Genomic DNA, 19,436 nt, shown 5'->3' with positions numbered 1-19,436 from the left:
GGCTGTCCCACGGGGCACTATTTATAGTCAGTGTTCCTTCACCTCCAGTTCACCATGTAACAGCTTGGTTGGCTCAGCTTGGGGGAAACAGTGTTCTTGTCAAAACACACGTCAAAAATATCCCAAATCTGAAGAGATAATTGGTAGGGAGGCCTAGAAAGGATTGATGGAAACTTCTTTTGCCAGGCTAATGGGTCCAATCAGCCTGACCAGCTCTGCGTGGCTACAGACAGACGTCATCGAGAGACGCCTGGAGCACGACTGATGAGTGTTTACCTTTCCCCAGGAAACAAAGCCAGCTCGACAGGAAAGATATCAATGTATATTTTAAAAGAATGTGTATACAAACAAACTCCCTCCCATATGTTACTGGGTTTCCTCCAAAGGAAACAGATTCAATCAAATGCCTACCAGGCACTCGGCACAGTATCGGGCTGTGGGAATTCATGGCCCCCTTCTTGGGAAGCTTAAAATCAAGGCTGGAAGGCCGGGAAAATGTGAGTGAAAAGGTGAAGTTTCAAAGCGAGCCGTCTTTGATGAATCAAAAGAATGAGGCAGATCGTGAGTCTTCCAGGAGACTAGCGGAGTGCTAGATCGCTCCACGGGGTGGGGGCTGAGCCGAGCCAAAACACAAACACGGTACACAGGACTCAGTGGGGCAGAGAAAAAGGAAGCAAGCATTCCAGGCTGGGTGTACAGGGTGATCAAAAGCAGGGGAACAGTACTACCCAATGCACATTTGCTGAAAAGCCAGTCTCTAGGTTTGGCTGGGGGAGGGAGTAGTATGTGTGCAGAAGACAGAATTAGAGACATAAGAGGAAGAGGTCTTTCTGGGATTGTCCAGGACAATTTCATTTTATAGATGAGGCAACTGGAGGCTCAGAGAGGTTAAGCAGTTCACCTGAAGTCACAGAGCTGGTTATCGGTTGGAAAGACAGATCTGTCACCATCCAGTTAAGAATCTGAGCTGAGGGCCAAATGCCTGGCTGTTGAGAGGTCAAGGGACATCATCAGTCCAGGGTGAGAAATAGTGCAGGTCCCAGCCATGAATGTTGCTGGAGGCCACAGGAGTGTTCAATAAACACTTGCTGATGACACTGGCGAGGCCAAGTCCTCCGATACCTCTGATTTTATTTTCTTCTTCCCCCACTGGCCTTCCTGAGTGAATACAAATCTCAATGTGACTGAGGTATATCCATACAGTGGGAAAAAATAGTCCTATGCGATAAAAGTCAAGGGGAGTCTCAAAGCATTTTAGATCTCTAACCTCTCCGCGGTATGTGTGGGTACAAAGGGCAGAAAACAAACCCCCTCTGTGGGTGGCAAGTGGGCTGGAGGGAAGGAACACCTGTTTTTTCTTCTTTTCAAGCCCTATAATCTCTCATCGCTTTGAAGTTGTGAGAAATCAGGTGCTTTGTACATTTCCAGTGTAAAGGACAGAGAACTGAAAGGTTAAATGTCTCAGGAAGGTGAGTCAGGAATGGTGAGTACCTCACCCAGCAGCACATGAGGAAGGGAAGGAACGCGTCTTGGCACATTCTCGGGGGACAAGGTGGACAGAGATTCATGACAAGTTGGGGTGGGGAGAGAATGGGAGACTCTGAGGTCCAGATTTCCAGAATTTCTTCTAGGCCATGGCTGGGGATCTTTAAAGAGTTCACAATTGGTTAGGTATGGTTTTGTATATCATTTGAGAACATTAAGAAAAATTTTAAAAGCACAAAATGGATCACAGTTAAAATAAGGCATTTGAAGAAGGCACAGAAAACCAACCTTAAGCAACTGGCCATCTCCAGTCCCCAAGAATAAAACAGTCCTGTTCAATACCACGGTGCCGTAAACGGATGTCAGGTCGGAATGGATCAAGGTAGAAGAAGCGATGGGCTGTACTCTCTCGGGTTGATCCCCTTCTTTCTGAACATGCACAAAAACGCACAAATACAAAAAAAGATCATTTTTAACAGTGATATGTCTCATCATACTGATAAAATGTTACTCGTGACCTTTCAGGAAGGGTCACATTTGTGGACCCAAATACATTTTTCTTAGACAAGATCTCCAGGAACAACTCTTGTGGTCTTCACCTGTCAAATGGCCATGCTTGCCCAACCCATGGAAAGTGATTTGTTTACAACGTATTAACGTGCATTGATTGCCAGCAGCACATTTAACACTCTCAGCTGATAGAGGAAGCCGAGGCCCACTGGGCTGCCAAGAAAGTTCACTGCTGAATGGGGAGGGAGTCGATTTTACACTTGGCTGTTTGCAGGATTCTGCTGCAGTTTGCCTGAGCTAGGCACTGGCTTCTGTGACGTTAAACACAAACGCTTCCTGAAATGTGACTGGGATCATTCTATTGGGTGGGATGACAGAGAGGAATTTGGGAGCAAAGTGACAAGCCAAGTGCCCAAGGAAGCTCACAGACAGGGTGACTCATTCAGAGGGCAAAGAAACAGCCGTGGACGGTGGTAGGACACAGCCACAGAGCAAAAGAGGAAACAAACAGAAGGGCAAGAACTGGAGCTGTTGCTTTCAAAGAGGAAATGAAAAAGCCCAACTCCCAACCCAAAAGCATTTCAATTGTCTGAGGCTGTGAGCACGTATAATCACATGCTTGCTCCTGATCATTAAACAGAGACCCTCCTTAAACCCAGAGCAGAGCAGAGAAGAGCGTTGACCAAGATGTCTTTTTCTGTTTTGTTTAAAAGCAATGAAGTGCCTCATGCTGCTTCCTGCCTTCAACAGTAGGGACCAGAGTTTGTTACACAAATCTCTGGAAGATACAGAGTTAAAAGAGCCGTTGCCTTCTGGAGCTACTGAACACAGTGTGATAGCATACTTTATCTGCCTGAGCGGGCTTCCCACCTGCAGGACGGTTTGCAAAGGTACATCTAACTGTCAGCCAATGGGTGAGTGGCCAACTCGGGCAGCCTCACAGCAACTTCCGGAAGGGCCTTGTTCAGGGCACAAGGAGGTGGGCAGGGGGAGGCTAAGACTTATTCACTTCATTATATGACTACTGACAGTGTTTATGTCTTTCAATTTATGTCTTATTAAATATTCATTATTTAAAAACCCACCGAATTTCATTAACATCCAAATGCAATGGATCCATGGACCAAATTGATTTCTGAAGCCTTTAAAATGCCCTCGCTATTTCTTTGTTGACGTTGCGCTGCAAGGATAAAGATAAGCTGGCAAGGAGTTCTCTAAAGCCCTGATTGCTTTTCAAGGAAAAGATGTCATAACCCAAGAGCCAGTGACTCATCTGCATAAAATATTCTACAGAAAACTTGGTTTAAGAGATTTTTGGAAAGCCCACTAGAGAATTTCTTTTTTTCTTGTTAAAAGATAGCACTTTTTAGTCAGGAGAGAGGAGGGCCTGTTCTGTTAAAATTGAAGTTAAGGAAAAAAAAAAATGCTTGTGGCTCTAAGGATTGGAACAATAGATCACTGTTTAGATAAGGAAGCCTCATGACTACGAGCAGCAGAAGAAAAATCAAATGACCTTTAAATGAAAAAAAAAAAAAGCCACATCACATATCTTGCTTTAAAATAAAACCAGAATTGTTCAAACGTTAGACTGGCTGACCATGCCTATTTATTTTTTTATTAAATATTTGAGCATCGCAGAGAGGCCAACTTAGGGGACTGGGGATGATCTCTGTCTGGGCTTCTAGAATGTCCTAATGTCACTGTCTTTTGCTGGGAGACTCCATTCCCTGCCTTCTCACAACACAGAAGGACTAAAGGCTGTGGACAGGGGATCAGACTCAGGACCAAATGGCACAGTTTACTCCAGGTGTTTAGCAGTTCCAGTGAGCCAAGAACAATGGTGTCAAGTGGCCCGCGCTGAGGTGGAAAGAGATATCCTATTGAGAAAGGCTGGCTCCAAATCACAGAGGCTGCTCAGAAGCTGAAAGGGGTCAAGGAGAAAATTGGTTCCAAATGACCATGTCATCCAGTCTAGTGCCTTTCCCTGACTTCTGACTGCTCCCCACCAAGGAGAGATTTCCAAACTAAGTCCTGGATCAATAGGATAGGTAAGTAGTACAGCCATTAAATCAATGTTCTCAAACTTGAGAGACTGATGGTATAGAACAAACCAGCGGCGACTCGTTTACATTCGCTTGTTGCTTACTCATTGGGTGGATTATGCAATTTATCCAACCCAGTCAGGAGTTGGCTTTTTCAACTGTGTGACAAGGTTTTCTCAACTGCTGATTGGTAGGAAAGTGATGAAGAAGACGTAATAAATGATAACAGTACTACTACTACTACTAGCAGCCAAAAGGTATCACCATGTGCTACATAGAATATATTTTATCATTTACCTAGTAGAGGTCATATAGGTCAGTGAGTCAGACTGCCTGGATTTGAAGCCTGGTTCTGTCATTTCTAGCTAAATAATTCTGTGCACATTAGTTAACCTCTCTGTCACTCAGTTTTCTCTTCTATGTGATAGAAGTGATGACAGCAGCATTTCTCTCCTATGCCTGTTTTATGGACTGAATGAGTACTCAAACCCCTCAGTACAGCTCCATCAGGGCTTGTTACCATTACCTTATTTAAAAACGCAAATGGTTGCTGCCACACCCATGGCAGCTAACTCCCACCTTGTTTGCAAAAAAGAACCCTAATTTTGTGCAGGTAGCAACAAACCAGGCCAAATGGCAACTCCATCTCCCACTGTCAGACACAAAACTTGCCTTCCTGCCCCATAGAACTAAGGGTAGCTAAGGCCATATTGCTCCATTTCTGACCAGTAAAACAGAAGATGTCCACTGGAGGGATTTCTGGGAATAAGTTTCTCCCTTGATGAGTAAAGGTTCTTGAGAGAAAGGCCATTTTCCTTATTTCCTCATTTCCGTTTTTGGAGTACAGTTATATGAAGCATCATGGGCAGACTGGGGACAGCCATTTTGCTTCCACGAAATTCAAGATGGAGGATGAAAATCCACACGATACGTGCAGGGGAAAGGTGAGAGACCCTAGGTTCTTGAGGGTACCACTGAACTACAGCCCTCCAACCTTTACATTTTAAAATTAAGCTATCAATAGATGTCATGGTTTAAGCCACTGTTGATGGGGTTCTCTGATCCTTGGACCCAAAAGGGGACTCATTGTTTAAGAAATGAGAATGACTTGTTGCAGTCGACCAAGCTGGAGGACTTGAGCCATGGTCAGGATTTTGTAGCCAATTATGAGCGAGCCTGGAAGAAAATAGGAAAGAGGGGGCTTGGACCTCATGAAAACTCTAGGGGCTGCTCTGGTTGAATGGAAATGGATTCTTTTGTGCTGGAAACACACAGAAATGGACAGGTCTCTGTGAGTGGAAAAGGAGCTTTCTGAATGGCTCTCTTATGCTCATTTCAGCAAATGAAAACAAAAGAAAGACAGGCTCCCAAGAAACCTCCTCACAAAAGTGAAGCTAATACCTAGGGAGCCAAGCAGAAAAAGGGGAGAAATAGTGCAGCCGGCCCCCTGTGTCCAGAAATTATTCTTACTCTTTATTTTTTCAGGCCTATTTTCTATCTTGCCCTTCTCTCCCCTTAGGGCATAATCGCTAATGTTGCTCTCAGCCTATTCTGTCTAGTTTATTATGTGTAATTTATTTCTGAATCCCAGCCTCTGCTTGTTCGTCTGTGTGTAACAAGGTTAATGCCTTGTAATGATGCTTTTGCCAGTTCTGCCTTTCATGACAAAATCCAATCTTGATTTAGCTCTAAACCTTGTCTCCCCTTTGGGCTTTCTTGGTTCCCTCAGAGTTGTCACTCTGCCTGTCCTCCCTGCCACGTCTCACCATAATGGTACGCTTATGCTTTCACCTGCTTGAAGGAGAAACTTTGCTCAGTTGGAGGAAAAAGCACTCACTCTTGTCTCCGGCGATGTTCAGGCTGAAAGAGCAAGAGCCTCGGGCCCAGTGCGTGTGCCCACGGGCAGGCGTGGGCGCAAGCCAGTGCACGCGTCAGTGTCGGGAGCAGGTGTGTGGCTTGTCCTGAGAGGAACAGCTGACTTTCCTGCAGCTGCTTCACGCAGCTTTTTGTTGACACCAGACCCTCCCCTGCCTTGCTCCCTGCACACCTCTAAGGGCACCGGTCAAGCGTTTGGCCAGTGAGCAGCACCGCAACCCTGCCTAACCGTGTGATGCATGAGAGTCTCCAGGAGGCTCAGGCTGGGCAGCCACAGCCACCTGCAGCTTCCGTGGCAACACCTAGAGAAAATACGCACCAAAGCAGGACCTCCAAGTGTCTCGGACGGAGGGAGAGTCGAGCCTTTTACTGCACGGTACCCAAAGGACTCTTGCATGTTGGGATCTTGAGGTTTGTTTTTCTGTTGTCGTTGCTGCTGCTGCTGTTGTTTTTGCAGTACTGAGGATTGCAGCATGCTGAGCTACATCCCCAGCCCTTTATATTTTTATTTTGAAACAGGATCTCACTAAGTTGCAAAACTGCACAGACAGGGCTCCAACTGGGACCCTCCTACCTCAGCCTCCCAGAGTGCTAGAATGGCAGGCATGTGCCACCACACCTGGCTACGTATGTTGGGTTTTCCTTACAAGGAAAGGGCCAACAGCAGCTGGGTGCTTACTGATTTCTTACTTATTGATAAAGTGCCTGTTTGGGGCAATTAATTTTGTGTGCTGCCCCTGGGAGGCACTCATTTTGAAGCAGTTTCTCCATTGCTGACTATTTATTACTCACCCAGGGCTGCTTACAGTTGGGAAGGCTTGGAAGGGGCCCCGCACCAACATCCTGGCCCTACTCTGGCCCTTCAGGCCACTGGATTTGGTCATCCCCACATAAACCTCAGCGACCACAGCTGTGGCACAGACACTGTAACCCCACACCCTGCCTACCAGCATCGTCATGAGGCTCGACGGAGCGTGTATGTGTGTGTGTGTGTGTGTGTGTGTGTGTGCGTACAAGGACGTCACCTCACCAAGCCAGGCAGGTGGAAAGAGCGATCGCTCTGCCGAAGTGGACAGGGGCTTTATTAGCTATTATGGCTCCACTGCGCCCATCAGGATCTGACTAAGTTTGTGGCATCCCTGGGCATCCGAGGGAAGAAGTAACACAGAGGACTCAGCGTGTGCAGGAGTACGGTGAGAGGGAGGCTAGGGACACAGCTGGGCAGCCTCGGACCAGGCACATCCGGTGTACAGCCCCGACACAGGAAACAGGCAAAGGATGCGTGTACCTCACACCTCCCACCAGCTCTCCCCTCTTCCTCCCTCCACAGGCTCTGGTGTCCTCTAGCCCCTCAGTGCCCCACCTTCCCCTTCCTGCCTGATGCCCCTTCCCCACCCGCTACACCACAACTGCCATCCCCTCTCTGTGACTGCTTACTTAGCCCAGCATGGTGGTGCACGCCTGTAATCCCAGCACTCTGGGAGGCTGAGGCAGGAGGATGGCAAGTGTGGATGCAGTCTGGGAAGTTTAGTGACTCTGCTAGCTGTTTATTAAAAAAAAAAAAAAAAAAAAAAGGTGGAGGATGGGGGCTCTGGGGATGTAGCTCAGTTCAATCCCCAGTACCAGAACCAAACCAAACCAAACCAAATAAAACAAAGATAACTTGGCTCGAATGATTCCCCAAAAGTTACGAATGGAGGATGACATGAAAACTGCATTGTTATCCTAGAGCCTTAGAATTGAGACTTAGTCTTCTGGTGTTAGTCCCCAAGGAAGCTACTGAGTCCCAGACAGCAAAGGTTTTGTTATGGGCATATCATTGAAGCACCTGGGTCCCCGACATCCATGATATGTCATCAGAGCCCCCCACAGCATCCTGACTACCACAAAGCCCACCCTCACCCTGCCAAACACTCCTGTGCACATCCCTGTTGAGAACCATTGGGATCATGGCGTGGCTTCTAAGTTGCTGAAAAATGGCCCCTCAGACTTTTCTCCAGTGCTCTTTGTCTTTAGTCCTCCTCATCATCAACAGCAGCACCGACCATGCTTGACTTCTTCAAACCCATTCTTTTCTACTCTTCTCTTCCTTCACCGTGCTTCAGTCCCTATGGCAACTTTCTTTCAAAAAGGTCTCTTTAACATATTACAACTTTCTGTCGCAGGGCCTTTGCACACGCCACCTCTTCTAGTCCTCCTCCCCTTCACTCCCTTGTGGGAATTGTTAATTTTCATCTACTCAGTGACACACCAGCCTAGTTCTCTCCCCCCCCCACTCCACTGATTGTTCTGAATCATAGCACTTCATTTATTTCCTTCAAAGTACTTATAATTACTGATTTTAAAATGTTATTTATTGCCTGTCTCCAGTCTTTAAGCTTTACAATCACTTATCTATACTGCACTTTAAATGCAGCATCCACCTCAGCGTCTGGCATGTGGTAGATGGTCAATAAATGCTATTGAATGAATAAATACATACATAGATCAATGTTTGGATACTGTCAATCAATATCTCATCAGACAATAATGGCACATTGCTAACTATCCCTAATAATTACAGCACTCTTCAGCTGAGCCTGATTTGTCCCGTGTAAACACTGGGCATTAGTTCTGCATTGGAGTAAGCTACACCACACCTCCTTCTGCTGGGTATCTTGGCCTTTTCTAAACTCACACCCACAGCTCATTAACAGAGCAAGTTCCTGAACCTCCCCTTTCTCAGCCCCCACACAGGCTATAGACTCCATGTACTTAAAATGCAAGGGCAAGCATGGTGCTTGGCATATGCTCTAACCAAAGCTATGTCTGACAGGACTGTTCTTTCCCATATCACTTACTTTTATGGACATGGCCTAGCATTGCTTTAACTCTTTAAAATAAAAATTGCTGATGCTAACTTAAAAAGGTAGAAAGAATAGGATATTTAGAGTAAAATCAATGTGGGTTTAAATTCAAGCTCTAGTATGTCTTACTTTTCTCTAGACAGTCATATATCCTCTCTCAGTCTTCTCCATTCATCCACTCATCCATCCACCCATCCATCCATCCATCCATCCATTCATCCACCCATCCATCCACCCACCCACACCCATCCATCCATCCATCCATCCACCCATCCATCCACTCATCCATCCACCCATCCACTCATCCATCCACCCATCCATCCATCCATCCATCCACCCATCCATCCATTCACCCACCCATCCATTCACCCATCCACCCACCCATCCATCCATCCATCCATCCACCCACCCATCCATCCATTCACCCACCCATCCATTCACCCATCCATCCATTCACCCACCCATCCATTCACCCATCCATCCATCCACCCATCCATCCACCCATCCATCCATCCATCCATCCATCCATCCATCCACCCACCCATCCATCCATTCACCCACCCATCCATTCACCCATCCATCCATCCATCCATCCATCCACCCACCCATCCATCCATCCATCCATCTATCCATCCATCCATCTTTTATGGAGCACTTGCTGTTGGCCAGCTGCTTGATCTACAAAATACAGATGGGAATAAACCCTCTATTGTCAAAATAAGCCAATCAAATAGCTTTTGAAACAAAATGAAACATTATACATTTCAAGTCATGGTTTCTGAAACACTTGGTACCAGAAAGGAATGATTACAGTTGGGGCTCCATTCATATTCACAGTGCAGGGACTGAATTCAGTGGAGAAAAGCACCAGTATTTTAACAATCTCTAACTGAAACAGCACTTCCTTTAATTTTGGATTCAGGCCATTGTAGTATTAACTGAACTTATGACTTTGTCTCCAGAAGAAATCAGATATTTTCATATCATTTTATAGTTGCTGCAGATAACTCAAAATATCATTTACACTCATCTCTACTTTGAAATTACGGTGGTTGCTGCTGCTAGATCTTGCTGTTGAATGTGTTATGATATATAGCCGTATCTCAAAGCAAAAAAAAAAGTATGTATCTGTATGTGTATATAATTGGTGTATTTTGCAATCTATATTTTTTACATTATGCATCAAAAATAATCTCAGAAGGAATCTTCAGGCTGCATCAGAAGAGCCCAGCACCAGGGCGCTGTGGGGTTGGGAACAGAAATACTGTTAAGCACAGGAGTCTGGCACTAAATGACATGCACGGCTACCAGCTGATCTAGGCGACCCCCTCCTACTGCCCTAGAGAAGCAAGGGTCAGCCCTTGGAATCCAATTTTTAAAAGGGGTCACCAATAGAGAAAGTAAGCTCAGGAAGAGGCCAATGAGCAACGATCAGGAACAGCTGGTGTGTCAGCTAATACGCTTCTTCAACCACGTTAGGGAGAGGGTGAGGGGAAGGCAGTCACAGGAAACCAGCCCTTTGCTTTGACTCTTGCTCTAAACACAGCTCTTGGAAGCTCTCACCTCACTGTGCTATAATCACTGGCTTCTTCACTAGGTGAAGAGCATCTCCTGCCCAGTTCTGCAATCATGTACTGAAGGCTCACTCACTGTGTGTTAGACAGTTTTATGGGTGGCTTGGAAACACAGGGTAGCCTGACCTCCCTTTTTGCTTTGGTTTGAATGAATCCTCCAAAAGTTCATGTGCCAGAAGCTTAATTAATTATATGTCAATGGTATTTGAAGGTGGGATCTCTGGGAGGTCACTGGGATTAGATAAGGTCATGTGCATGGGGCCCCCATCATGGCATTAGTGGCTTTTAAGAACAGAAAGACAGATCTGAGCTGGTGCTGGCACAGCCTCACCATGTCATGCCTTCCATTTGTTATAGTGAAACAAAGTCCCTTATGAGATGGCACACAGATGTAGGGCCAAGCTCTTGCACTTCCCAGCTTCTAAAACCATAAGCAAATAAACTTCTATTCTTTATACATTACCTGGTTTCAGGCATTTTGTCATAGCAACAGAAAAGAGACTAAGACATCCATCAAGGCACATACAGCCCATACAAGAGTGTGTGGGTCTGGACGGAGCCTGATACTCCAAGTTTGACAGAGAGTAATCTCAGTTCCCAACTTCACTGTCAACTGCCTTCACAGCAGCTCTTTCTGAATGTCCCAAAGGCATTTGATAACAAACAAATTTCCAAGTCTTCTTCCACTGGTTTGCCAATCCTCTCTCCTGTATCTTAAAAAGCTCGCCCATCCCACCCACACAAGCTCAGCTGAGGTCTTCAGTGCTCCTCCGCTGGATTAAATAGTACACAGATTCTACCTGCATGTCCCTCTGCACTCTGTCACCACTCAGCCAAGGTGACATTTCTTGCCTGGACTCCTGCAAGAGTCTGCTGTAGTTTTCTTGCTTCTCCAGTGGCTAAGCTCCCCTCCATCCCCCACCCCCCAGGGCAGCCATTGTTGGGAAATTCAAATGCAATCATTTCACTTCAAAGGCGCCCCTAGCTTCAGGGATAAAATGGGGTCTCCTTCTCACAGTGCAGGGGCCCGGAGGATCCAGCTACAGCTTCCTCCTCCAGCCTCCTTCCCTCATCCTCTCCCTCAGGACTTCCCTGTCCTCACTCCCGGGGCTCCAGGTCTGCTCCAGATCTCCATGGGCAGCCTGCGACTCTCCTTGATCATCCCCCTGGTGTGCACTCTACCGCCGTAGAGACCACCTTCTCCAATGCCCACTTGAAAGAGCTGTGCAACTCCTGCTCAGTGAGGTGCCTCAGTTTCCTCATCTGTAAAAAGAGGAATAATAATATGCTCCATCTTGTAGTGCTATGGTGAGAACTAAATGAGTTACTGCTATCCCATTTCTCTGGTACCATTTTTCTGCACTGTCAGCCTTCTCGCTGCTACCACGAAACATACGATCCCCACAAGTTAAAAAGGAAATGTCTGCTTTCAGAAGTTTCAATCCACACTCAACAGGCTCCAAGGCAGTCATGGTAGAAGGGCACGGGAAAGGAAAGCTGACCTCATGGTGGCTGGAAGCCGAACGCAGGAACAGAGTGCCAGAGAGGAAGGCGACAGCTTGCAGAGGCTCTCCAAGGTCACGCCTCCATCACGCCTCCAGTCACACACCTAGAATTGTGGCTTACATTGTCCCTCAGCAACTCTCAAGCCGCTAAACTGAAAAGTCACGATTGGCGTCTCAACAGTATTCTTTCAAATGGTCAAAATGATGAAAAGGAACTCCAGACGGCTGAAACAAATGTATCGTACACGAAAAGGAGAATGCAGGTGTGGAAACTCCCAATGCGTCTGAATTTGAACATGGGGAGATACCTTACGCCTGCCAAGAAGAGAGACCCTTTGGAAATCAACCCTGCCAGCACCTCCTTGATGTAACAGTACACTTAATTTTCGGAACTTTAAGAACATAAATTAGTATCATTTAAAAATAAATAAATGAGTTACTACTAGCAAAAATACTTAGAATAGTGGCGGATGATATGTTCCCTTTAAGTTTGTTATCATTTGAATAGAAAAGTAACTATTTGCTGAATATTTATTGTTTGCCTTATTTAAATATTTTCACACACTGCCGGGCACATACTAGCAACTCAAGAAATTGTGTTTGAACCCACGATGGTCCTTCTCCTCGGCTGCTTTGTCTCCAGTCTTGCCTGTCTCACTTAAGCCTCTGAATGCTCTTTCTGGAACGCACGCGGTTTGTGCCTGCTGTCCGGGACACCTGCCACAGCCACGGTTTTCACACCCTGCTCAGCACAAGCCACTTTGAGATGTGGCAGGGACAAGCACTGGCAGAAGTAGGGCAAGCTGTAGGGCCTTACAACTTGCTTCATCCTGGGTCCCCAGCCCCGGGCCACGTCTCCTCCCCCAGAACAGCCGGTTAAGGGTGGGTTACTGTTCCTTTGCTAAGTGTTTATTTTAAAGGCAAGGTTTGGAAAGTCTGGAAGTGCCCGACCATCACAAACGTGTCCACCTTTGCCCGTCTCTAGAAGCCCTTCGCCATCTGGACCTGCACTCTGCGTTCTGGAGGGCCCGGGCCAGGGCGGGGAGCCGCCTGGGGTTACAATTTATTCAGCTTCCCGCTCGTGCACAAGCTGTGCCGCTCTCCAGCACGGCCCTCTCTGCCCGCTCCATTTAGCCTCAAGACACAGCTCAAGCGTCGCCACTCTGGAGCCTCGCAGGTCCAAGGGGGCCAAAGGTGGCGTCCTCTCTTGCGACCTTCCACGGCATCTGTCCCTTAAACATCTCCTGCCTCAAGCACCACACTGTGTGGTTCATCTTCTTTCCATTCTTTCCACGATAACCTCGCCTACAGGCCATCTCCGTTCTGTTGTCTGTTTTTCGAATGGCCCATGAACGAAGAATGCCATTTACACTTTTGAACAGTTGGGAACAAATTTTAAAAAGAATAATTCGTGCCAAGTGAAAGTCATAAGGAATTCAGGAGCCGGTGTCCATAAAGTTTTATTAGAACGCAGCCCCTAAGGTTCACATATGTATTGTCTATGGCTCTTTTCTCAGGACTGCGGCAGAGGTCAGTAACGGGGATTCCTTGTGACAGAGGCTGTACCTGGTTTGCAAAAACTAAAATACTGATGCTCTAGCCCTTCACAGAAAAGTCTGCTGGCCTCTAAGTCACAGCAAAGGCCAAGGTCAAATTCCCCTGACAACTTCTCTGAGGAAAACGCTGTAACTACTAAGTAGATAGTCAAACTGATATGAAAATCAACTACAGGAATTGTGAATGTAGCTCAGAGTTCTGTTCACTTTCTTGACCATGTAAAAATCAGTATTTCATCAAGATAGATTAAAACCAAGAATAACTCTGAGCACATTTAGTAAAAACCGCATCCAACCTACCCTACAATAGTCCTGTTCCAATGAGCAGCCTAGACTCAGTACCTAGAAACTGTTCCCAAGGTCATATAAAGCTTTCTGTCACTACTGTCTATCTGCAAACACATGTTTAAGGAAGTAGTGGTCACAGAGAAACTGTAAGGGAATCAGAGATGACGCCATGCTACAGCAGTCAAGACTCTGGTCACGGTGTAGCTCTTCTGTCAGTCTGTTCTAAAGGAATCCACTCAGGGCGCCTCCAGGGGGCTATCCCGTGTCTGACCTTCTCTCTTCTTCTGACTGGACCTGTATCTTCCCCAAGGGCCACAAATCCTGACATTGACCAATTGCTCAAAATCTGGTGCGCAAAGTGAACTGGACCCAATTCTATCTCTTTCCTGGTAATCTAGACTAAATACTATAGAAAGCTATTGCTGGGTAGAAGTAGCCAATGCACAAGATGAAAAGCTGTGAAGATTGGGGACCAAGGCAAGGCGGGGGAGGCATATTCAGGTGGCCGCATTGAGGGGCAGAGGTCCGAGGAAGCAGAGGTCACTTGAGAGCAGGATGCAGCAGACAGCTGTGCTAAGTCATAGAAACAGTGAGAGCTTAGAACAAACATCAACCACTTCCTGAGGCTGAGCTCCTCTGAGATGCCCTGAATTCACAACCATCCTCCAACCCCGTATGAAGAAGGCCCATCCTTTCTACACCATTGCCAATCACGGTGGCAGTGACAGTCGCTGTGTACAGTGTTCACTGTGTCAGGTGGAGTTCCTTCTTCGTAGTATTGATCTGAACAGCAATCCCACAAAACACACAGGATCCCTAGAAGAAACTGAGGCACAGAAAGGGAATGTAATGTGCTCAAGGTTACACAACTGGGAAGTGGCAGCTTTGTTCCCAGTTGACTTGGGTCTAGGGACTGTACTGCTCCTGTTCCTAGAATGCCATGCAGTCCCACACCTTTATGTCCACTTATTTGAGCTTACTCACAAGGAACTTTGCAGTCAGTTGTACATGACTCATAAAACACTCATATCATTCTGTGAAGCTCAGGCCCTCAGACAGAACTGGTCCTAGTGTATGGCTGAGTTAAAAGACTCTAGAAATTCTTCTTCATCTTAGAATAAAATACAAACAAACTGTAGTTACACACGAATGAAAAAGCTAAATTATGACCCTCTAGGTTTCTCAGACTCAGACCTCAAGCCCGAGAATGTCTTCGAGCAATTAAGCAGGAATAAAGAATATAAGGGTTGGTTACTTTTTATGGTTCCAAGTAAAATCCAATGGAAAAAAATGGGACAAGTCCCTACTCCAGGTGGAATTCACAGAATGCTACTGGAATGTATAACCACGGTTCCCAAATCTGAGTGTGAATTCAGACCACTCTGTGGGCTTGTCAAAATACAGATTACCAGTCTCACCCTCACCGCCAGTGTCTGAGCTATTAAGTTCTGATGGGCTCAAGAATCTACATTTGTAGCAAGTAACCCAGTAGTGTTGAGGCCGTACTTCAAGAACCGTTGCTGTATGGCATAGTCCTTTCTTCTCAGCTTTGAAAGGCAGGACTGTGCGTGGTGTTACACTAACCATAGAAATTCCAATCATGCTGGATTTGTATGAACAAAGTTTACTCCCAGATTGGCAACACCAGAAGTTGGGCTGCTCAATCAATGGGAAAAACTGGAAAGAGCCAGAAGAGTAGAGGACACCATACAACCTTGGGCTAGGGAAGAAAGGGGCCCTGGCAATCAACTATTAAGGATAAGACAGTGGTTAGGGGTTACGGGACTATAAGGTGACAGGCTCAGGAAGCTATTGCTGTGAAGAACAGAAAAAATTTATTTCCAACATGATCCTCTAAGATCGTTCATTAATATATTCCACAATATTTCTTCAGCTCCAACACACACCAGGTACTAGTCTATGTACCGGAGGTTCAACAGTGAATACCGTCCAGGGTCATCCATGGGCCTGAAGGCAATGAACACACTGACTAGAAGTTGAAGGCTGAGGAAATACAGACCTCCTGAGTCAGAACTCCAGGGAGGCGCAGATGAACCGAAGGGACTCAGTTCACAACAAGGATTCTCTGCTCTGTGCCAACAACCAGTGTTGTTGGCCTAGGAGATACGGGGCCCTTGCTTGCTCCATGCCCGACAGGACTGACACCAGAACTCGATGTCTGCAGGAACTGAGTGATGGTGGCAGAGGTTAAGAGCACAGGCCCTATAATCGGGCCAGCCAGGCTCTAACTCCTTTGCTATGGCACCAAACAAACCTTTCAGGGTCTCAATTTGCTCATCCATAATGATCATAATAGCCACAATCTTTGCCTCACATGGTGACTGAGAATCGACAGAAAATAAGGCATGTAAATTGCTTTACACAAAACCCATCCATAATAACTGTTCAGTAGACAGGAACCATGATTGCTTTCCCCTTTCTAAGTGGGTGCTGTCACTGAAGTTGTCCTTTCCGCACCCATCCTTATGTATCTGATATTTGTGCAAGAGCAGAAACCCCCAACTATGTCTACAGACAGGGAATTGCTAGACAGAACTATAACAGAAGCTGGAAGAGGAATCAACATCACAGGAAGGCTGTGGATTTTAAGGTCAACAGGCCACATCACCAAGTGGAACTGGGAGATCTTTTCTGTGCACAGTGCTCGATGTGCCTTGGGCTGCTGTCTGTTGAACAGCACGTGAGCACTTTGTGGCTGCCTGCACTACAGTTAAATTACATCAGGCTCGGTCCTGTGGGCCCAACTACAAGAAAACACCCCTCTCACGATGTCTACAGAGAGGTGGCCGCCATGTTTAAATAACTGCATGCAACCTTGGAACCCAACCATGGCAGCCAAACAACTCCGGGACAATCTGTCTTCTTCACCGACTCAAACATGCAAACACTTCCCTGTGGGTCAAACTGGGGTGTCAAGGCAGTGAAGTTCAGAGAGAGAAGAAGTTAATTTAACACATGCATAATTTAAAACATTCATGTTTGTATTAATCTAAGCACAAGTATGGTAGGAAACAGGATGAAAAAAATGAAGTCTTAAAACAGAGGCCAAGATTTGCGTCCCCTTCCCTCAGAACCACATCCCTAGGAGAAGGAGGGTTATTTGGTGTCTTTTTAATTAGGGGACCCTTATGGGAAAGTTCGAGAAGCACCAGGCTGGCAGGAGGCATACAGAAGTAGGCACTGGGAGACTTGGGTGTAAACTGGAGGGTTCTGGCACTTCTTTTGTTGTCATGAGTAAGTCGTCTCACGGATCTTGAGCATTCTTATGTGAAAAATGGAATGTTCCTCACCGAACAGATCTCAAACTTGATGAGAGGCTCAAGGAAATGTACGTGGGGAAGAGCTGCACAAACATTCATCAGGAGCGGTAGAGAGAAGGTCTGCAGAAATGAGAGGCTTCAGCACATGGGCGGGGGGCTGCAGTGAGTCTGGTATGGTTGTGAAAGTATTCAAAGTTGGCGGCAAGGCAGAAAAAGTAACAGCCCGGTGTGTAAAGAGCTGAGCACACACTGACTGCACAAGCATCTCAGAAATTAATTCTTAGCAGGAAAAGCCAAAGGGGAGGAGAATCAGAGGAGGAGAAATAAGAAGAGAACCGTGAGGCGGGAAGCACAGCCCGGTCAGTTCTGTTCAACTACCTGTGGTCGACCGAAGATGGAAAATACAGGCATCAGCTAGGAAGAGAGGGAGAAGGCAAACAAATCTAGCTGTTCGTGCCTGGCTGCCTGTAGATTACGGGTAAAATGACTGTTTGTGCTGAAGAAACTGCGGCTAGAACCTACTGAGGCTCCCTCTAGAGTGTTTCAAGTCCAGCTCCTGTTTTAGGTGCCTATAATTCAGCACGTCTCTCAAAAACACATTGAGGCCCTGGAAATAAAATGCAGAACAAATGCAATCAAATGACATCATTCTTCAGAGTGACAACCAGGGGCACACTGATCCCATGACCCCATTAAACAGGTTGCAACCTGCTATTGTCCCTTCAGTGACAAAATCAGTGGCACCCAGCACAGAACACTGCTTACAGAAGCAGGCATCAAACAAATATCTGTTGAATTAAGTATCTTATCTGCCTATTTAATAGGTTAGAAAATTGTCAGCTTTTTCATCAAAACTACAACCTTTTTTCATTCAAACTCCTCTTAACATTCAATTCCATTTAGGCTTTTTAATGCATACCAGCAGCAAGGAATTTACTTAAATGAAAAAAAATGCAAAACTCCAAGCTCCCACCTGTGCAGCCATGACACGCTATTGTTTGAACCATAGTATATTATTTAACTTGGATGACAAGCTCAGGGGCTAGAGACCCCATCTTTCGGAACACACAGCTCTGAGCTCACTGGGAGTTCTCGATAAATAACAGCAGCAGGAAATGCTGTGGAGGGATTGGCTTTTATTATTTATTTTTTCCATTCCAGATCTTTGGCAGCATGTGCTTATCCCTTGCTTGATTTCCAAGGGGCAGCTCTCCCAGGAGCTCCAGCGAGACAGATAAACAGCCCTGCCACTTCCCCTGCCCCTGCCCCTCCCCATCCCAGCCCAAGTAGGAGCACATGATTGAAGCAGGATGGGGATTTCGAGTGCATTCAGGGTGCCCGCTGGCTTTGGAAGGGAACGCAGTCCTCCAGGACCCAATAGGTAGAGGCAGTCAAGAGAAATGTTTTGGCTCCACACACCCACACAGCTGTCAGATGGCAAGGCTTGGATCTCCGCTGTTGCTACCTGCTGCGGGCCTCAGAGCTGTCTTGTCACCAGCCCCAGAGACCAAGTGTGCCTGAAGCTCGACGCAGAGTAATATTTGGGGGATAGTTTCAAGTCTTTCGACAGAGAAGTGGAAGGCAATCATTTTGCTAAACTTGAACCATTCGATTACAAAGACGTACAAGGACAGATATTAAATTAGATGTGCACGTCAAGACTAAGTCATTTGGGGAGGCCAATTCGTATTATTTATATTTATATGTATTTAAATTACAGCAGTAATAAAATGAAGATGTTATGTTTGTCCCAGCACACAACTAACAGGAAAAGAGGAAGATGTAAGGCACCATTCTAAAGAACCCTTTTCTCGCGGGCTACTAGAGTGACTACTTGGTGAGATGCGTTTGCAGGGAAAGGGGAGGGTGGGGGCGTCTTTCTGTCCACATATTCTATAAGCCTTAGAGCCCTCATTCTCCTGTACCCTGTCGGTACCCAACAAATGTACCAACACAACACGCTTTCCAAGTGGAGACTTCTCCCCTTCCTCCGGACTCATTTTACACCAAAACAATGGCAACACCTGTAGCCGTTAATTTCTGCTCTTTGATTTCTGTCCAGTTCTAAAGGAGGCTCTCAGCAGGCTCCCCTCTCAGGAGCCATATGTGGAGTTGATGTGCCAGCAGCCTTGGAAGGGAAACGGCCTCCGGAGAAGTGCACAATGGCTCCATAATCCCCATCAACTGGACCCTCTTGAACTGCCGCTTTATTCCCCAGTCAAAGGACTGCCAATCTCAAGATTCAAGCTGTGGCTGCCCTCAGAGCCGCGGGGAGACCAGTGTCGTTTGCCTGACTCAGGCACAGCCCAGGGGACCCCTGAGCCCGCAATCTAATCCAGCAACCTGGAGCCCAGAAACTGCTCGCAGCACCCCAACACTTTCCCTTGCTCTCCCCTCCTGGGTGAGGCTCTGCGCCCACAAAGCAGTCCCCGCCTCCCGGGGCGGGCGGTCCCCGGCCGAGACCACAGCCCCGC

The 19,436-nt window shown here is 46.6% G+C and overlaps 1 protein-coding gene across 1 annotated transcript in view; it reads right to left on the bottom strand.

Moving 5' to 3' along the window:
• Plxnc1 (plexin C1) overlaps positions 1-19,436 on the bottom strand; it is a 146,583-nt gene that overhangs the window by 120,501 nt on the left and 6,646 nt on the right. The window contains exon 3 of the mRNA XM_010629224.3: positions 1,774-1,914. Coding sequence (XP_010627526.1) covers positions 1,774-1,914 — 141 coding nt within the window. The remainder of the gene's footprint in view (positions 1-1,773; positions 1,915-19,436) is intronic.

Source organism: Fukomys damarensis, unplaced genomic scaffold (assembly GCF_012274545.1).
Source record: "Fukomys damarensis isolate Sample0158 unplaced genomic scaffold, DMR_v1.0_HiC HiC_scaffold_15, whole genome shotgun sequence".
NCBI lineage: Eukaryota > Metazoa > Chordata > Mammalia > Rodentia > Bathyergidae > Fukomys > Fukomys damarensis.
The sequence above is the reverse complement of the archived record's forward strand: the minus strand, read 5'-3'. Positions and strand labels throughout refer to the sequence as shown.